General features: G+C 47.5%; 9 protein-coding genes across 9 annotated transcripts; 4 read left to right on the forward strand and 5 right to left on the reverse strand.

The window, feature by feature from the left end:
- Positions 1-177: 177 nt before the first annotated feature.
- On the reverse strand, positions 178-1,005 carry BKA55DRAFT_697231 (uncharacterized protein; the record flags this gene model as incomplete). Its single annotated transcript, XM_046200350.1, has 1 exon — positions 178-1,005. The coding sequence occupies one exon, from the start codon at positions 1,003-1,005 to the stop codon at positions 178-180; it is 828 nt and encodes a 275-aa protein (XP_046042454.1).
- Positions 1,006-1,840: 835 nt separating this feature from the next.
- On the forward strand, positions 1,841-3,781 carry BKA55DRAFT_655729 (PLC-like phosphodiesterase; the record flags this gene model as incomplete). The annotated part of the gene is made up of 2 exons (XM_046197428.1): positions 1,841-2,127; positions 2,212-3,781. Exons 1-2 carry the CDS (start codon positions 1,853-1,855, stop codon positions 3,779-3,781), a joined length of 1,845 nt encoding a protein of 614 aa, XP_046042455.1. The 5' UTR covers positions 1,841-1,852.
- Positions 3,782-5,178: 1,397 nt separating this feature from the next.
- BKA55DRAFT_584549 (nucleotide-diphospho-sugar transferase) lies at positions 5,179-6,473 on the forward strand. The gene has a single exon (XM_046194343.1). The coding sequence runs from the start codon at positions 5,344-5,346 to the stop codon at positions 6,418-6,420; it is 1,077 nt and encodes a 358-aa protein (XP_046042456.1). The 5' UTR covers positions 5,179-5,343; the 3' UTR covers positions 6,421-6,473.
- Positions 6,474-7,708: 1,235 nt separating this feature from the next.
- Positions 7,709-9,253, reverse strand: BKA55DRAFT_527548 (pyridoxal phosphate-dependent transferase; the record flags this gene model as incomplete). Its single annotated transcript, XM_046188933.1, has 2 exons — positions 7,709-9,144; positions 9,205-9,253. The coding sequence occupies 2 exons, from the start codon at positions 9,251-9,253 to the stop codon at positions 7,709-7,711; spliced, it is 1,485 nt and encodes a 494-aa protein (XP_046042457.1).
- A 785-nt stretch (positions 9,254-10,038) lies between these two features.
- On the reverse strand, positions 10,039-11,300 carry BKA55DRAFT_584551 (uncharacterized protein). The gene has a single exon (XM_046194344.1). The coding sequence runs from the start codon at positions 11,101-11,103 to the stop codon at positions 10,207-10,209; it is 897 nt and encodes a 298-aa protein (XP_046042458.1). The 5' UTR covers positions 11,104-11,300; the 3' UTR covers positions 10,039-10,206.
- A 1,137-nt stretch (positions 11,301-12,437) lies between these two features.
- On the reverse strand, positions 12,438-13,836 carry BKA55DRAFT_655741 (uncharacterized protein; the record flags this gene model as incomplete). Its single annotated transcript, XM_046197429.1, has 2 exons — positions 12,438-12,840; positions 12,893-13,836. The coding sequence occupies 2 exons, from the start codon at positions 13,834-13,836 to the stop codon at positions 12,495-12,497; spliced, it is 1,290 nt and encodes a 429-aa protein (XP_046042459.1). The 3' UTR covers positions 12,438-12,494.
- A 432-nt stretch (positions 13,837-14,268) lies between these two features.
- BKA55DRAFT_584555 (uncharacterized protein) lies at positions 14,269-16,312 on the forward strand. Its single transcript, XM_046194345.1, has one exon. The coding sequence runs from the start codon at positions 14,304-14,306 to the stop codon at positions 16,086-16,088; it is 1,785 nt and encodes a 594-aa protein (XP_046042460.1). The 5' UTR covers positions 14,269-14,303; the 3' UTR covers positions 16,089-16,312.
- Positions 16,313-16,723: 411 nt separating this feature from the next.
- Positions 16,724-18,497, forward strand: BKA55DRAFT_697238 (major facilitator superfamily domain-containing protein; the record flags this gene model as incomplete). The annotated part of the gene is made up of 6 exons (XM_046200351.1): positions 16,724-16,878; positions 16,945-17,166; positions 17,223-17,478; positions 17,527-17,790; positions 17,847-18,179; positions 18,234-18,497. The coding sequence occupies 6 exons, from the start codon at positions 16,724-16,726 to the stop codon at positions 18,495-18,497; spliced, it is 1,494 nt and encodes a 497-aa protein (XP_046042461.1).
- Positions 18,498-18,710: 213 nt separating this feature from the next.
- Positions 18,711-19,187, reverse strand: BKA55DRAFT_697239 (uncharacterized protein; the record flags this gene model as incomplete). Its single annotated transcript, XM_046200352.1, has 1 exon — positions 18,711-19,187. The coding sequence occupies one exon, from the start codon at positions 19,185-19,187 to the stop codon at positions 18,711-18,713; it is 477 nt and encodes a 158-aa protein (XP_046042462.1).
- Positions 19,188-19,352: the final 165 nt, after the last annotated feature.

Here is a 19,352-nt window from a genome sequence, read left to right on the forward strand (position 1 = left end):
TCTTAGTATCATGCACTTGACAGATGAGATATTGACGCTCAGGAAAGCATGTAGCTTTGGGTTACATTCAAGATTGATAGCCGAGGCATTGCGTGACATATGTGGGGTATCGGGGTTCGCAGCTGAAAACAAGTTCATTCAATAGAGATCTTAGGTTCTTTGAAGACTGTATCATATCTATTTCACCTCTGCATAGGCATCCAGAGCCTCGTGCAACTTGCCAAAGGTACCATCGTGCCAGCTGGCAATTTGAGCCCATTCATCCTCAGGCAGAGTGGCATGCAACATCCTCAGCCACGCACCAACAACCATGTCCGCATAGCTGGCCTTCTTTCCAAGCAAAAACGGTCCGCTCGTGTCCCTTGTGAACAGTTTTGCGAGATTACCCAGCATTTCTCGAAGAGACTCCATCACCTTCTCTCGAGCCTCGCCAACTAGCGCGAAATCGTCCCACTGTTTCACCCCCGCACGTCGCATAAATTCAGCCTTGGTCTCCTCCTCAGAAGCTGGATCGAAGGGCATTCCCTGGACTCCCAATTGCACGTGTGCAGTAAACGCCGCATCGATGTTCAGATTGAACTTGGCATACTCGGGGTTTTCCTTGTCGCGCCACTCTGAGAGAGGGACGAGGATGTAAGGGTGCTTGAAGTCAAAGTCAAGCGTCTGAGTGGGGAACAGGTCACCTCCGCCAGAGGTTGGGTAGGTCTTTTGTAGGTAAACAGCGATGTCGAAGGAGTCGCCGACTACAGACCCGGTTGAGGGGTCCTCGATGATGGGCAGAGTGTAAAAGGCTTTCCCATCATTGAATTTGCGACAGGCGGGGACATTGAGACCAGTGCGGACTTTGATGATGTCTGGCAGGGCTACCCATGACGTCGAGTACGGGACTCCCTTGAAGTTGAGGGCGAATCGGCTTTTCCAGGGGTTTGGAGAGAAGCAGTTCTTCTCCACCGGAGGGCGGGCAGCGATGTCGTAAAAGACAATTTTCTTTGAAGAATCAGACATGGTGGAAGATGGAGATCGGGAGGTGATGCTGTTCGTCGCTGCGGTCATTGACGACCAGAAGATGAGTCGTGATACGAAAACTGATACGTGGCCTATTAATGATTGGCTTGGTTACGATGTTTCGCAGAAAGCCCCGGAGACAATTCTATTCAGATTTAGAGTCGCCTTGATCAAAAATAGTGCTCTTAAACGGGATAAATTAACAATTCAATCATCTTCTTCCAGTAGTGAGGAGTATTTTGTTCATTCAGCATTACTGGTTGCAAGATTGGCAGCCTCCTCCAGCCCTATAGGGTGGATCCACCACGACCGTCGGTCAAGACGCTTTTGAGATGCTGATATAACTTGGTCACGGCATGGCCTGATTGGCTGCACCTAAGACGAATTGCTTCAACTCTGGCCAAGAAATCAATAATTGCAAGCTAGCTAGGGACTATCTTCAGGTGTAATGATATGCCGGATCGCAAAGTCCCCTGTGTTTGGTGCTGAAGAAGAAATGGAGTCAAAGGACGCCCTCTCATTCGTCCGTCCGTAAAAAAACACACATTGGGAGAGGGTCAAGGCGCGGGCCAAGGCGCAGCCTGATGCCGAACAACCGGGTTGTAGAATATTCTCTTATTATTCGTTTGCCAAGCGCAATGCCTCATGAGCTTGACAGTAAATAGGTCCACAGATGTCACAGTCATTTTTCCTCATCTATAACGGCGAGCCCGTAATATTGAGTCTCGATTAGATGGCGTAAATTAACGTTGAGAGTATGTCTTGGCTTGCTGATATAAAGTCCAAGCTCGTGGGCTGCCTAGTGTAGAGACTCAAATTGTCTTCTTTCTTTTTGCGTGATATCAAAATGTCCGTCAAATCCATGACTCAAGACTTCCCGCTCGACAGATATAGGGCTGGCGGTGGACATCCTACTGGCCAACGTAACGGCATTGAGGAGAACCTTGAAGAATCCTTCCCCAGCCACTTTACCCAGTTGTTCAACAAGTATGCCGGACCAAATGGCACCTGGCACAGAGACCAGATCGGTCTGTTCATGCACCACGTCCAAGTCGAAAACCCTGATGGGTTGGCTAGTTACCTTGTTGATCAAGATGAGCTGAACCTACCCGAGCTAATTAAGTATCTCACATCACCATGCGGTAACATTCTGGAAATGGCGGCTCCCCAAGACCTGACGTGGCCACTGAATAACTACTTCATCAGCTCAAGCCACAACACGTATCTCACCGGCAACCAACTTTCAAGCGACTCAAGTACTGAGGCGTATAAGGATGCTTTGCTACGTGGATGTCGTTGCATTGAGATTGATGTCTGGGATGGCAAAGAACAGTGGAAGCCAGGATTCGGCTCAGAGGATGAAGTCGAACGGGAAATGAAGGACGCTTCTCTGGATGCTGCACCTAGAAAAATGGGCTTCAAAGATCGAACCATCATCAAGATTGGGCGATGGGTCATGAACAAGTTTGATACGGTTGATCCTCATGGCAAAACGATTGATGACAGACTCTTGGATGTTATCGATGCCGAGCCAAGAGTTCTGCATGGCTTTACTCTCACCAAAGAGGTTCTCTTCCGCGACGTCTGTCAAACCGTCAAAGAGTATGCTTTCACTACATCCGACCTCCCGCTCATTGTCAGCCTGGAAGTTCATTGCTCTCCACTGCAGCAAGGCGCCATGGTAAACATCATGGAGGAGGTCTGGGCTGACTATCTTCTCCCTGCACCCGAGGTCGAGTCCGACTGCCTACCCTCTCCTCACGAATTGAGGAACAAGATTCTGGTCAAGGTGAAATATGTCCCAGAAGACGACAAAGGAAAGGGCAAGAACACGCCTGATAGCACGGATGATGAGAGTATGCTAGAGGTTGTGGTGGAGGGGGACGAGAAGAAGGTCAAGAAGGTCAAGCCACCCAAGATCATCCCGCGACTGAGCCGCCTTGGTATTCATACTCGAGGGATTAGTTTCAAGTCACTTGAGGAACCCGAAGCGTCGATGCCAAATCACATCTTCTCTCTATCAGAGAATGCAGGCTTCGCTATTCAGAGACGTATGCCAAAGGCTCTGTTCTCACACAACAGACAGTTCCTCATGCGGACCTATCCACATGGTATGCGGTTTGACTCGTCCAACTACGACCCTGTCATTTTCTGGCGCGCTGGTGTGCAAGTCGTGGCTCTCAACTGGCAATCATGGGACCTGGGTATGGTACTCAACGAGGGCATGTTCATGGGCTCAGATGGATATGTTCTCAAGCCTGAGGGATATCGTCACGATCCAAGCGAACTGCACAGTGTTGAGGAGTCTCATATCCCTAGTAAGACATTGGAGAGGGTGGCTATCACAATCATAGCAGCACAGAACCTCCCCTTACTCAGCCGTCTTGATGATCCCGCCAAGTTCATCTCTTATGTCAAGATTGGCCTGCATACAGAGCCAGATGCGCTCTCAGCCATGGTCGATGAGGACGCTACTGTTGAACAGGTCAAGCAAGTTGGGTATAGTAGAGAAACAGGTAAAAGCAAAGGAACCAGTCCAGACTTTGGAGGCGAGACGATTGAGTTCCTCAATGTCGAGGGTGTGGTTCCCGAACTGGCTTTTCTTTCATTCAGGGTCATGAATGATGTACCTGGACCTGATATCATGGCTGCTTGGGCTTGTGTTCGTTTGGATAGGTTGAGGCTTGGATATCGCTTCTTGAGGTTGCTAGATAAGGAGGGGATGCCGAGCAAGGGTATATTGTTGGTCAAGAGTGAGCTCAGGGAAGTCTCTTAGCTCAAAGGTCGAGAGGAAGAACTGCTCAGGCATGCTGTATAATTAGTTTTTCAATTATTTTCCAGAAACGTTACTATTCTTTATGCACAAAGTTGATGAGGGGTCAAAAGAAGCTTCGAGCCCCAGCACAAAAGTTAAGGACACATCTCAACAGATACAACCAATATACTTCAGTGCCCCCACTGCTGCCTAAGATAATGCTTTATAATGAGAAGTTAATAGTCCTGCTGACCAGACAAGTTTCCCACGACAGCGTCTTACCCTCATACCTGTAAAACACGCCCTGAAATACTTGAGTCTAGCAACATGAAGCTTTTATTAGTCCCAAGCATCTAACTATTACCATGTTTGAGTGTATCAGGACATAGGCAGTAGCCGGAAGAAGCGTCTCAAGAACACCGAGGTTAAATCATCGACTTGAAACCTTGTGCTTAGACGTTTTGACAAATTTTGTGTGCGTCCTCGAGCTGGCTGCACTGGATCTGCCATGTCACACTGCTGAGTCGAAGAACCCGCTTCAAAGCATCTCTTTGCCAATGGAATACAGTGGCCTGTCCTATGCCTGTAGTACGACCAAAGATTGGGAAATATACATAATTTGTCAGTATGGACGATGAGCTGATAAAATCCTTACTTTTGGGTTTCGGTAGCCGAGATGCCGCGGGTTGCCGCGGGGTTCCGTTAGCTCAAGTCTAAGCCATTGGAAGCAACGAGGAAGCCCCTGTGCCATCACTGCCATGTCGATCTGAGACCGAGAATAAACGACGTCGCATGTAGCGATTGCGAAGTTCGTTTACTGAACGAGATAACAATAAGGGCTTTGTTTAGATTCGTGCTAGATGTCGCTGAAACATGGAACCTTGATTATTTCAGGGCTAAAGGTAACCATTAGCCTCAAGTCCTGATAAGGGTTAGCTTCAATGCTGCAAGTCGTTCGATTTATGCATTGATTTGTTGGTTGGATGTTTACAGCAAATGAAACTTGGCTGAGTCTGCCTTACGTATTTATAGCTAACGCACAGTGACACGACTCATCGGTATGTCCAGCCCCAGTGAGCCACCAACGTGTTATTCGTATCCAACAAATTACACCAACACAGAATGGGAATAGTCAGACGTCAACGAAGCCACTCTGCCACAGCGTCTCAACCCTTGCCAAATTCAGGGGACTTGCTGCAGCCCGCGGGAGACGATCAATGACTGAAAAAATGGCTCATTAATCCGATCGGGTCATCACTGTCACCCATCGCACATGGCAGTCGTTTTGGAACATCGTACGGTCCGGCTACCGCCAATCACAGGGGAGAAATAGGGAGTCCAGAACAAAAAAGCGTCGAGGCTGAGTTGGTGCAGGGATACGATGACGACGCGTTTTTTTTTTTACCGGCCATTGCCCATTTCAATAAATTAAATTAAAATGTTATATAAGGTGTGAGGGCTGGAAGTCAAGGGGCTTTTGGTCTTTTTGCATGAAACTTTGCTCACAAGACATATAATAACCGTGAAGGACCAAATTCAACTCTGGCGGGGTCTTTAGCTTGGAATGTTTTCAGCTTGGGACAATGGCTCTCCAGGATATCATTCAACACTTGCGCGCGCGCTTTGGAAAGTATGAAAGATTATACGACGAGGAGCATTTTGAGTCGGAATCTTCATCGTACAAGAGATGCGTCAACAATCGATTTGGATTTCCAAGATTCAGGAAGCTCACAGTATACCTGATCCTGATCAACCTGATACTTCTTGGACTGTTGATTCATTCTCTTCACCCTCTCATCACCTTACTACTACGGAATAACGAACTATTCGCAATCAACTTCTTTGTCGACCATGCAGCACATCCAGAAGCATTCCCAAGGCCAGATGGGAGGAAGATACCGCGAATCCTGCATCAAACAGCTCCCAACGACACCATTCCAGAAATTTGGGCAACTTCGCAGCAGAGTTGCAAGGAAGCATATTCTGACTTTGAATATAAGCTCTGGACTGATGAAGGGGCACGCGAATTTCTCGAGGCTGAATTTCCCTGGTATCTCGACACTTGGGACAACTATCCTTTTCCAATCCAGCGCGCAGACGCTATCCGCTACTTTGTTCTTTATTTCTATGGCGGGATATATATGGATATGGACACTTATTGTAATTCGTCCTTCCCCATAGATCAGCTCGAATCTCTTCCAGGGAACGACCATGCCTTGTTCAAATCGACATTGCCAACCGGTATCACGAATGACTTTTTAATCTCAACCGCAAAGCACCCAGCTTTTGCATCAGCAGTGTCGAGACTGGCCACCTTTCACCAGACAACCCGGCTCTGGGCTCGACTTCAACCCTACGCAGCTATAATGCTGTCTACAGGACCTCTCTTCTTGACCCTGGCAGTGCAACAATATCTGCTCGGCCAACCAATTCTACCATCACCAACCATACAAATCATGGACCCTGCGAATCTACTGCCATATATGACAGACTTTGAAACTGCAACCTGGCACCAAGGAGACGCTCAAGTACTCAAGTGGCTTGGAGACAGGCCGTGGACATGGTTCAGTTTGGGGTTCGTTGGGGTTACCGCCGGCCTATACACCTTTAATTGCGTGCTGTCACGAACTTTTACGACTCTTTATCGTAAGCTATTATAATACCATATAGATTTAGCGACTGCTTCTCAAGAAAGAAAATTTCCCCAAGAAATGGGCACTTAATTTCCTCCCCCTGTCTTCTTGTTTATTACTCGGATAAGCGGCACAATTACGTGGTCACAGCTCGCTCCTGTAATTTTCGGCTAGTTCCAAAGACAGAAATAACCGAACATTCTAAAGCTCCAGCGAAAAGGTGCCCTCTTGCTGAGCGAGAAATACGCTATGGCCAATTAAAACGCGTAAAGGGACAAGGCACAGGCGGGAGCTGATGGATGGACCCTGGAGATGACTGGGGCTGTCTGGGGTCCATTGGTCCAGAAGTCTCTAGCTCTTGTTATCAGAAGATAGCCACGTACGTGGCTTAGCTGTCACATCACGACGACAGCCCCCTTTTCCTACCATGAGGCCATGAGATGCACAGAGTTTCTTGACGCGGCCCAACTGACCACCTGACTTCCATAAAGTTCAATGGCATTGTTGAATGATTGGGATTTTTATGCGCGGCCCCCGCGGAGTAGCGTTGCATAAAATTACAACTCTAAATAAAGTTCAAGGTTTTACCAACGACTTGGGTCAACTAGGTTTATTACCACCTTGTTGCCTGTTTGAGGTTCATATCAGTGGCAGGCCATATCTCCCATAGTAGTAAGTTTTGTGACTAGAAACATGTTTGTTTATGAAGTAGGCTATATCTTGTGAATCTGCAAGGTGGAGCAAGGTAGGAAGAGATGACGGCAAGAAGAGAAGCTGGAACATTCCTAATCAATTGAAACTCTATACGTAAACTCGAGGGTGGACTGTATACCATATAAACAGGGCAATCTTATACCACACGAAGAGGTTTAGGTAGCAAAGGTAATTTCTCTTTGGTCATATATGTACATTTCACTGTTATCACGGCTTCTGGATACATGTTCAAGTTGTAAGAAATCCTTGTTCAGAAAGCGACTTGGCAGGGAAGGGTTCTCGAGGTCACTTGAAAATATGTTGTAGTTGGTGCTTAGAGGTTAGCCATTACTTTCCCATGAAAGTTGAGATACTAGACTCCGTGACTAAATTCATGTAAAGAACTTGCCAGCTGCTTCAAGGGATGTTTCAATAAGCAAGGGAGTCCAGGGGACCCTAAGTAGTCACCATTTTTGACCATCTTATCCACAAAGGTTGAATATTGTGACAGTGAGGACTTTGACCATCATTGAGTACTTTGGGCTTGTTTGATCTTCTATTTATAGCTGAAGTTTGTCTCGTTATGCTACTTCTTTCGGGTTCCTCCTCTTATTACATCCTTTCACTTCTTAGTAGATTTACCCAGATCCGCTTCGGTCCTCTCAACCAAAACATCAAATATACGTTGGACGTGCTCCTCTCGAACCCTCTCCACGCCAGTGCATACACGAATGGCAAACTTATCGTTGACAATGGTACTAGTAAGGTAGAATTCTCCGGTTCTGTTGACCCATTCGTAGAGTTCTTCTGTTCGGGCGTTGATCTCCTTTTCATCGGGTCCCTTGACGCGGAAGGTCACCAGGCCAAAGCGCGCAGGGGTGAAGATAGTAAATAGATCAGGTCGACTGGCCAGCTTCGTCTGGAGGGATTCACCAAGCGTAACTCCGTTTCGAATGTGTGCTTGCAATCCTCGAATACCATAGCTGCGGAGAACAAACCATAGCTTGAGAGATCGGAAACGACGTCCAAGAGGGATTTGCCAGTCGCGATAGTCGGTGACCAGTTCGTTATCGGAAAACTGATTGCGCAAGTACGGAGGCTTAATGCTCAGAGATTCAATCAGCCAGGCTCGGGATCGGACCCAAACAGCAGAGCAGTCAAAGGTAGTGAGCATCCACTTGTGAGGGTTGAAGTTGAAAGAGTGGAAGTCAGCCATTGGTGTAGTCAAAGGCTGATTCTCCTCGAGTAGAAGTGCAGATCCTGCATAAGCAGCATCGACATGAACCCAGATGTCTCTCTCTGTGCCAGCTGTAGGAGACAACGCCTCAACGATGCCAGCAAAGTCATCAACGGCACAGACATCAGTCGTACCCATCGTAGCCGTCAAGTAAAAAGGCTCCAACCCGCGGGCCTGTAACTCAGCTACCGTCTTGGCAACAGCTCGACCAGTCATGGCGAAACCGTCCTCTTCGGTGACAGGAATAGCAACAAAACGGACACCAAGAACCTGAGCAGCCTTCTTGGTACTTGAGTGGGACCCAGCGCTTCCCAGAGCGACAAGTTTGCTTCGTACATCCCAGACAGCATCTTCGTCCATGCCCTTCGTGACAGCAGCAAGATACTTATCGCGAGCAGCACACATAACAGTAAGGATAGCCTCGCTGGCACTACCGTGAATGACGCCTCCTCCATGGGTACTACCGCCACTCAGATAGCATTCGGGAAGACCAAGAGCCTTCGCAAGCCAGTCCATGACAATCGTTTCCAGCTCTGTAACTGCTGGGCTGCAAATCCAGTTGAAATGGGCGCCGTTGAAGGTATTTGAGTACATTTCGGCTAGTGCAGCAGGGTAACTGCTTGAGCATGGAAAGAAGGCCATAAATCGGGGGCTTGCCCAATGGGTGATTCCAGGAAGAATTTTGGACTCGATATCAGCATGGATGTCGGTCCAGGACTCTCCTTCGAGAGGGGCTGAGGATGGGAGCAAAGGTCTAAGGTAGCCTGGCTTGACATCCGATACCACACGTTGCGACGAGACATTGTCGTAGTAATCAGTGACTGTATATGTGGTTAACATGATAACACCTAGGGTCACTGATTCAATCTTCACAAACTTACTCTCGTCAATGGCTGTGCGAGCTGCCTCACGAAACTGTGCGGAGTCCATGTTGCTTATTTCAATATATGTCCTGTATGTTGCTGTGAAATTGAATGTTTCGAGCAGTGATGCCGATATGAGGTTGCATTTATATATTGTTCAACAGAGACTTCAAAATATCGCGCTTGTTTCCGATATTGCCACGAAAGGTGGGGGCCAATGAACTCTGATCCAGTCACCGTATGGAATTTCCGTTTTGGGCAAAGTCTTTGTAAAGAGTCTCTCTGCAGGCAATGGCATTAGCATGTCGCCACAATTGCAGATGACAACCAGTCTCCGCCCTTACTTTGACGAGACAAAGACCCACCTCGGAACCCTCCTCTCTGAGGCGTTCCGAGTTCCGAGTCAACATAGTGCATTTCGGTGAACGTTGAACGACAAGTCAATTAAATATGTTTATCATCTAATGCTGTATCTCTTGCATCATGCAGCCTATTCAGGCAATATATTCCCTCGTTCATTATTACTATTCTGGGGTCTTTGGTTCATAGAAGGTTCTAACGGCCCAGCTTCGAAGGTCGGCTACAGATGTAAATCGTTTATCATGGAAGGATGAAGATAGTTATGGTTGGTAATACATCTCGGTAAGTCATGCTGGATGTTCCGGGTCTACTACTATTTCCCTATGACGTTCAACCTGGTATCTGGGTATTACAATACGCCTTTGTCACCTTGACATTATGGCTCAGTGTAATGCCATTTACGTCAGCGTTATGTATACAAAGCTCGGTAGATGAGAAGAAAGAATAAATAAAGTAGGCAATTGAAAGATATAATTAGATTTATTATTAGTTATCTAGGCTAACATCAAAGACCTTTTCTTCCAATCTTGAACCAGGTAGTATCTCACCGGCACGGCTACATATAGTTGCTCCATCTTATCCATCGGTTGGCTTAAGATAGGCTCCAAGTATGGCATGAGCGTAGGCAGTACGACTGAGTTCAAATAAGTCAATCAGAACTTAGAGAAGAGCAACAGCAGCAGCACCAATGGCGCCCGCGAAGCCAGCGACCTTGCCCGAAAGATGTCCAGCTCCATTAACGACAACAGCAGGCTCAGACTTAGCAGGCTTAGAGGCTTCGGTGCTGGCGGGCTTGGAGGTATCTATGCCAGTATGCTTTCCAGTAGCAGAAGCCATAGTGGTAGCGGCAGAGCAAGCCGTGGGCTCGACAAGAGATCCACCGGGGCCATCGTAAGGATTGTAACCCAGGCACTCAGCCCACTCGGCAGCGCAGGTAGCGTGGTTGGCGTCAGGTGCTACGTTGCACTCGTCATGAGCCTTGTTGCACTTCTCAAGGCACTGATCAGCATGTGCGGATGCAGTAGCAGTAGCACTATGGGTGCCAATAGGCTTGGCGGAGTGGGAGCAGGCTGTAGGGGCAACTAGAGATCCGCTGCCATAAGGGTTGTACCCAAGACACTCGGCGTACTCAGCAGCACAAGTCGCATGGTTGGCATCGGGCGCTGTGTTGCACTCGTCATGAGCTTTGTTGCATTTGTCGACGCACTCATCAGCCTTAGCAGTCTCGGTGGCAGTAGGCTTAGAAGAGTGAGAGCAAGCAGTAGGAGGAACATATGTTCCCTTCTTGTCATAAGGGTAGTAGCCGACGCACTCAGCGTAGTTGGCAGCGCAAGTTGCGTGGTTGGCGTCAGGTGCAGTGTTGCACTTATCGCGAGCCTCGTTACATTTCGCAAGGCATTCGTCGGTAGAGACGGGAACAGGAGGAATGGAATCAGTAGCTGTTGGGTATACAGGGGAGGAAAAAGCAGTGTCAGAGGCAGCAGCTGGCGAAGCGCTTGAGAGCTGGGCGGCACTGAGCATCAGGCCAAAGATGACGGAACGAGTGTTGGAAACCATTTTGATAGAGAAACGATTGTGTTTAGATGCTTGATTGTGGTGAGAGTGAAGGGAGGAACTACTTGGCAAGCTTACAAAAGTCGTTGGTATTTATAAAAGATCGCGCTGTGTCTTGTCGTTAGTGTCTCTCGTGTTGGCAATTTAAAATGACATCTGTATCATCACAATTCCTCCCCCGCATTCTGCTCAGTCACGACGGTCCTTTTGTCGTATAGGCTTTGCCCTGTTGCTCGTATTTATACGAAGTCTCGTCCCAAGCTAAGCAAGACACATTCCTCAAGCTCAGGAAGATCATACGACCGGCCAATCACGTAGCATGAATAATAAAGGGAGGGCTGTAGGCTTTGTGGCGTAAGCCACCAATATGCATTGTCTCAGGAACACCCAGCGAAGTGCCGCGATCTCCCTGCGAAACAGGGGAAGCAGTTGCGCCAAAACAAACGGAGAGAATGGAGTAATGTCTTATACTTTACATCACAGTTGAGCGTTAGCGCTTAAAGTCGCAAGCCGGAAAAATTAACAGGATAATTATAGGTCTTAGTATATTCAATAGTCAATAGACAGCAACACTTGAAGGAAGATTTCTGACACGGTTGTGAGCTTGAACTTCTACCAAGTCATTGCTTGGGCAACTGTGGCTTTCATTCCATTTATAGACCATTCAACGAGTCACGTTGATCGTCAAGCGCATACCAGCCGATGATAGGGTAAATATGTATCGGTCTGGAACATAGCTAGTATAGATGTGCCGAGATCCGAGCCGAGGCAATTTAGGCAGAAGGTCTCTAGTGCTATACGAAAGAGATGATACTGCTGTAAAAAATAGTAACCATGAAAAGTCACACAGCCCAGTGAAACACTTTTGTACTATAGACAAAGTAATAGTTTGTCGGTCTAAGTTCAATCTTATTTACAAGTGCAATCACGAGGGCAGAAGCTAATATTAATCCTATCTGTTATAGAATGCCTTCTTTGTTTGTTGAGGTGAGTCGCCCGACACTGTATTCATTATACACGGATGCAATACTTCTTTGCTTCCTGGGGTATATCCTTTCTTATCACTCATAACCTTTCATTCTAATTATCCATATGCACTGTGCTTGGAGTAGGCTCTTACAATGCTTGGTCTCCTGGGTGTCTATGTCAGATTCCTCTCCTGGGATACAAATAGCTGACCTCATAAGATCAAATTACAAGAAACATTTAGCTAGCCAGAATTTCTCTAGATTATATTTATACATATTAAGTCAGCCAGGTTTATGCTCGTATTCATTGACTCGACCGGCTTCGTATCGGAAGAGATTGGACATTGTAGTCCACTTGGATGAAACTTATGTGATTATGTAATCTCATGTTAAGCATATCTAGAATGTTTCAATGTCGCAATTCCTCTATACACCTCTTTCAAAGTCATTCCTAACGCGTTGTGACAGTCCCTCATCTGCCAGCACCCGAATTGTTGTCATTGCAAGCCCTCTGGCACAGTTCATGGCTGCTTTGTGAGCTCCCTCCTTCCCAGCACATGTAGTAAAGTCTGGATGGTGAATGGACACGTCTGAGGCCGTTGGAATAGCGAAGCCACCGTGGAAGCCCGGAACGTGGTACGAAACATTACCCATGTCCGTCGAAGCAGGTACATTCTCCTCTGGCTTTATCTTCAGTCCTAATTTGGCCATTTCCTCGACGTAAGTGTCTGAAAGGGTGTTGTTGACTCGAAGGTCACTGTATAATGGTGCTCTAAAGTAGTGTCGTCAGTATAGTAATGAAAGATAGAAGGAGTGAAGCTCACGTCTCATATTCGACCTTGCAATTCGCCGCAGCAGCTCCAGCCTCAAAGCAGGCATGCACTCGCTTGACGAGGTTCTCACACCCAGCCAACGTAGGACTGCGAATACACCAGTTCATTCGAGTGTACTGGGGTATGATATTGGGAACTGTGCCACCGTCTTCGAATACACCGTGAACTCTCTCATCTGGTCTGATTTGTTGTCGCAACATGGAAACATTGACGTATGCACCAACAGCAGCGTCTAATGCGTTGATTCCATTCCATGGTTCTGCGCCTGCATGCGATGCTCGGCCCTTGAAGATGACCTTCGTCTTGTATGCCGCGATACTCTTGGTGCCAGCTATCCCATCATACACCAGGCCATCAGAGCTCGGTCCTGAGGTTGTTGGGTGCGACATAAGAGCTGCTGCTATATCCTGAGGAGGATCAAAGGCACCAGCCTCCAGAAGCTTGATTTTACCACCTCCACCTTCTTCAGCAGGTGTTCCAATGATACGCAAGCGTCCAGGAAGCTTGGTCATCTGCAAAGCACGAGCCGCGCTGACAAAGGCCGCAAGAGAGGATGTAGCAATCAGGTTATGGCCACAACCATGGCCAATTCCTGGGAGTGCATCGTACTCGGCGCAAAAGACAACTTGACGGCCCCCGGAGCCAAATGTTGCTTCAAAGGCTGTGTCAAGCCCCCATGCGTGACGTTTGACTTCGAAACCATGGTGTTCAAGGAAGTCGGTCAGTTTTTCGTGTGCAAAGACTTCTTGGTATGCGGTTTCAGGATGGGAGTGAATGCTGAGGTTGACTTCTTGGAAGGCCGAATTGAGAGTATCCAGTGTTGAAGCAACGATTGCGCTGGATTGATCAATAATTCCGAGCTTCTCGATGGACTTTGTATCATAATGTACTGGCGCAAGCCGAGCTGGTGATGAACTTGAATCGATAACCATCATTTTATCCGAATTGAATGTAAGTCCCAAGGTACAGATCACCGTTGGGTGTCTTTAACATGACATGTAGTGTTATATACTACTCTCAATTCGCAGATCAATATGGGAATGATCCGAGGAGCTCAGGTTAACTCTGCTAAGTCCAAGGAAATTCAGGAGGTTGCCACTGGCTTGATACAGCTCAGAAACTAACTCAGCAAGTGACGCCAAGCCACTGAAAATAACTTCAGGCCGTTATCAGGTTAGCGAAGCATCTCAAGACCTGGGGTAACAAACCAAACCCTTTCTGGACGAGTAGCCGACGAAAGATAGCAGTCCCCACTAAAATAGCCGACCAGTCTCATAAAGTCGGGGCCTCCTTACTTTGCAACTTCAATTAGACATGCACTCACCTGTTGGCTCATCTTACGACTCCTCATCTCTCGTTAGATATTGCTTATTTGGTTGTCTTCCGTCGGCTGTCGGCTATTATGCCAACAGCGGAAATAATCATGTCGCTATCACCCTGCGATGCAACATCACCAATGCCACTAGGTCGATCAGCTCCTAGATCTCGGAGCGGTTGTTGGACATGCCGAACCAAGAAGGTCAAATGCGATGAGATACGGCCTGTTTGCCGACGATGTGTCCGCCTCAAGCTCAACTGCGATTATGAACCCCGGCTCCGCACCTTTCCTAAAGGGTCCCCTGTCGGAACGTTTGTCCATTCAAGCCTCGACTTCTCTCGCCTTGAGCCGACGCCTCGACAAGATGGTCAGGACGAGTCTAGTTGTGGGAATCCTCGGTCTGAGACTGAGGAGGTCTCCTCCGCAATAACGCCCTCGTTGAATACACCCTTACAATGGGGAACTTACGGCATGGAACTCGGGAATGAAGAGGTTGAAGCGATACAGTACTTTCGAGAGTCATTTTCGCCATTGTATATCATGAAGAAGCCACAATACTCTGCATTCGCCATCATGTTGCGTCTTGCTACGCATGAGCCTCTTGTACTGCACATGGTCCTTGCGATTGGAGGTTGCGGTATTGATTACAGGCACCAATGGCATGGGAGACGGTATTGTGTATCGGGAGCACAATCGAAAGATGGTCCCTCGAAATACCGAAGACTTGGACTCAGGCACTATTCCGAGGCATTGCGAGAACTACATACGATCTTGGGCGACAACGCAACAGCCGAGTCAGCCAATCTTGATTCACTGACGAGTGGATTGGTCCTCATGATTATGTATGAACAGCTCCACGGCGACGCCAAATGCAGGGGCTTAGCGAGCCATCTGAATGGAGCAGCACTTATCCTTAAGCATCACTACGCCGATATCCTGCACCGAGCTGGCGATGCAGATCAGTCAGTACCTTTGATGAGGGCGGCTGAATCAGGCAGTCCTCGGCACCTATCTCAATTTTGCGCTCGCTTGATAACAAGGATTTGCGGGATGGATGCAACCGCTTCATCATTTGGACTGGGCGGCCAAGTCACTAGAGTTCTCGGCGAAAGTTTACCGGAAAATGATGACAAGAGCAGTTTGCCGACAGGTCCAATCAAAAGACTGTCCAGACTAGACACTTATTCTGGATCGCTCTACCGTTCAGTCTGGGGTGATGACTACCCCGCAGGAGAGCTAGTGGATGACCTAGAGAACCAGCAGGTCTTTGAACTGTTGGGGGCTAGTGTTCAGCTACGGTATCTAATATCCGAGCTGACGAGTCTTCAACCCATTGGTGGTTTGGCTGTCGTTGATGCTGTCAGAAAGGTTGAGGCTACCATCCACGAGACGAGTGAGAGGCACATGAACATTCTTGATTTTGCATCACGGCTCACTTCAGCCACCAACAACTCCCACTCCATGGTAGCAACTATACGCTCTATAGTACCTATATACTACACCGAGATACTCGACTTTCTTCGGATCGCTCGCAACATCCGCCCTCCCCTCCATATCAAACTGAACGATAGCAAGACAATTCGCAATATCATGAATCTAGCTTACCAAGCTTACCAACACGGAGGAGACGTTGCCATGGTCAGGATTGCCCGCCCATTATTCCTGGTTTCTCTAGAAACAGATGAGGAGCTCCATATCTCGTGGATTCTTGAGAGATTTAAAGGGTTGGCTCAGTTTGGAGAACATTTTGCACGGGCAAGAGACTTTCTGGAGAGAATTTCTCTGATGCAGCCAGAGTCCAGAACAAGGATCGATTTACGTACGGCCTTCTCAAACCAGGCCACATCAATATGCTTATGCCTAATGTAAGGATTGGTAAAGGAGTAAATCTTGAACATCAATAATCTCATTGTTCGAGACTCTTGTGGCAGCCGCTCTTCCTCATCCCGCGTTTGTATCCCTTGTTTCCGAGGTAAACGGCTCTTATCGCAGCGCCAGGCGTTGGCCTATGGATGTGAAGCGGCATAATAACTTGTTATCATGAACCCAATCGATCTCATGCTACCCACATAATCTACCCCGTGTTATCTCCCGTCTATAGCACGGAGTATCTCCCACCCTGTCGACAAGGAAAGCAAGTGTCAGAACCCCTTGCCCTACTATTTCCTTCTGAAGTCTAGTGACAAACTCTATCAACGAGGTGATAATACCCCAGATCTATTTTCTACCCCGCACTTTCTCGTCGGCTATCAGGACCAATCTGGCTAGTCTATCTCAGCTCCTCAAGCCATGATGATAGCTCAAGTGGTATTCGGTTGTCTCTGTTGCAAATGGCTTCGCGCTGGGCTGTCAAAGCCAGTCTCACCTTGTACAAGTACGCTATGAAGCACTTAAGAAGAGCCATGCCCCCCTTCTCCATTCTACATCATCCAGAAAACCACTGATATTCTACTCACCTACCAATACTCAGTCTGGCTTCTATGCTAGGCAGGCAATTTGAAACAATGACACTCAGAGACGCGTCAGAGACTAATGACGTCAAACTTGAAGACAAGGAACTTGATCAGACAGACCTTGCTTCAGTCGACAATGGAGCTATGCGAAGTCATGATCTAACACCCGAAGAGGATCGAAGAATCCTGAGGAAGGCAGATCTCCAGTACGTCTTATAACTCATGCATGGACATTGGTTATACGGGGACTAATAGGTGGAACTTGAAAACAGTCTTCTTCCTATCATGGCATTTGCCTACTTCTTCCAGTTTCTCGACAAGACTGCACTTAGCTACACAGCAATTCTCGGGCTTCGTGAAGATCTTCATCTCAAAGGAGAAGATTATAGCTGGTCATCTGCAATCTATTACTTTGGGTTCCTCGTCGCGACATACCCCATTGCTGGCGTATTGCTCGTTCGATTGCCCATCGCAAAGGTCATCGCTGTTACCATGTAAGTAATTCTCTTCGCCATAGTCAACCCTGGTGCCTTCTGACCGCCATTCATAGGTTTATCTGGGGAGCTATCTTGATGTTCACAGCGCTTTGTCGCAATTCCAAAGACCTGCTAGCAACGCGATTCTTTCTCGGCGTGGCTGAAACTGCGATTGCCCCTGGTCTGTCTATGATTGTCGGTATGTGGTACAAGAGATCTGAGCAGCCCTTACGTCAAGGCGCTTGGTTCCTCGGGAACACGTCTGCCGGTATTTTTGGCGGTCTTGTTAGTTACGGCTTTGGTGAGATCAAGGGCTTTTCGCCGTGGAAGGTAAGAGAACAAACCATGGAGCCAGTTTCTTACGCTAATTTCTTCGAGGCAATCTTCATCTGTTTCGGAGCTTTGACGATAGCTATTTCCGTTATAGTTTTCATCTTTCTTCCCGACACGCCTGCAAATGCCCGTTTCTTGACCAAAGACGAGAGAGCTCAAGCCGTTGCTAGAGTTGAAACAAACATGACGGGCATCAAGAATGACAAGTGGAAGCGTGAGCAGGTTTGGGAGGCACTTAGCGATCCAAACGCGTGGCTTCTTGTCATCGGTTACCTCGCCTCAATCATCCCCAACAATGGACTTCTAACAGTTAGTCATGTTCTCAAATACTATATGCTCAACAACCCTTGCTGATCACTTTTCAGTTCAACACCATTGTTATTCAGGGCCTTGGCTTCTCTGTCCTGAAGACACTTTTAATCAACATCATCCCGTTTGTTTTCCAACTGGTCTTTGTCCTCATTTCGGTCATTGGAAGTACATATCTTCCAAACACTCGCCTGTTATTCATGGCTTTCAATGTTACTACCAGTATCGTTGGAGCTGTGATGGTACGTGAAGTTGACCCAGCTCACAAGTGGACTCGCGTTATGGGTTGTGCTCTCGGCGTTGCCTTTACTGCCAATTTCCCCATGACAATGGCCATGGTATCAAGCAATTTCGCTGGTTTTACCAAGAAGACTACAGTTAGTGCTATGGTATGTTAATTTCGGATTCCCTGACTACTATTCAGTATGCTGACTTAAGTCTAGGTTTTTATCGCGTATTGTGCTGGAAATATTGTTGGTCCTCATCTTTTCTTCCCTTCCGAGGCCCCTGGCTACAAGTCGGGATTCCTAGCTGTTATGATTTGCTTGGCAGTGTCTGCTGTTCTCTGCATTGTTCTACGGTTCTATCTCATCTGGGAGAACAAAAAGCGGGACAATGCTGGGGAGGCCATAGAGGGATCATTGGAAGGGCTCAATCTTAGCGACAAGACAGATCGAGAGATCTCCCAATTCCGTTACATCTATTAGATTGGCTTGGGACTGCAAGGGGGTTACAAGAACATGATTCTGTACAATGTTGATCTAAAGTGGCGCAGAACAAGAGCAGATCCAAATACTTAATATCAAAGCCTTAGACCAGCTTCTGTTACATTTCCTGTAGCAAGCCCTAAACTTTGAGCATACGTGACCTCAAGTCCCACCCTTAAATCACTCCTTATTGCCTCAACTCTAGCCCATTAACTAAATACTGTCTTCCTTGTCGTTGCATACCTTGGCAAACATCCTTCTTAACCCATCCATGTCACAAAACTCTATGACCTTTGTAACCTTGGAACCATCCTCATTGAAGTCCAAGACCCATGAATGCTCTATGACGTCCTCTTCGCCACTCTTGTAAAGCATGCCCGTGACAGTCGTGGCGCCTGATTTGCGAGCCTCGGTGTCGATAGTCAAGTCCGAGATGTCGCTGTAGGTGACTACGTATTTCTCAAGGTCGAGCGCCATTGCGGCTTCGTAGTCAGCGTTGTTCAAGCCATCTTCCGGAGGCGATCCGAATAACTGAAGAACACCGGCTGGTTTGAAGTAACGTTTACAAGAGTCGGTGACATCACGGTTGATGATTGCAGGATTGTTTTGTTCGCCGGCGTCTTTGTAGGCCCCCAAGAACTGTTTTGTCGTGTTCTCAATAGCCTTTCTTAGTTCTTGATGTGATGCCATACTTGCGATGACAAAGTTTGATGTCCTCTATAAGTTCTGAATTGCTAAGAGAATGTTTAATCACAAATACTTGGGGCCTGGTCTACAAATTTATCTGGATTACTTGTTTGCAATCAGCCAAGTCGTAAGCTGTCAGCTGACGCAATGTTTAGGCTATGGGATTGC

Source organism: Fusarium redolens, assembly GCF_020744475.1.
Source record: "Fusarium redolens strain MPI-CAGE-AT-0023 chromosome Unknown BKA55scaffold_26, whole genome shotgun sequence".
Classification (NCBI taxonomy): Eukaryota; Fungi; Ascomycota; class Sordariomycetes; order Hypocreales; family Nectriaceae; genus Fusarium; species Fusarium redolens.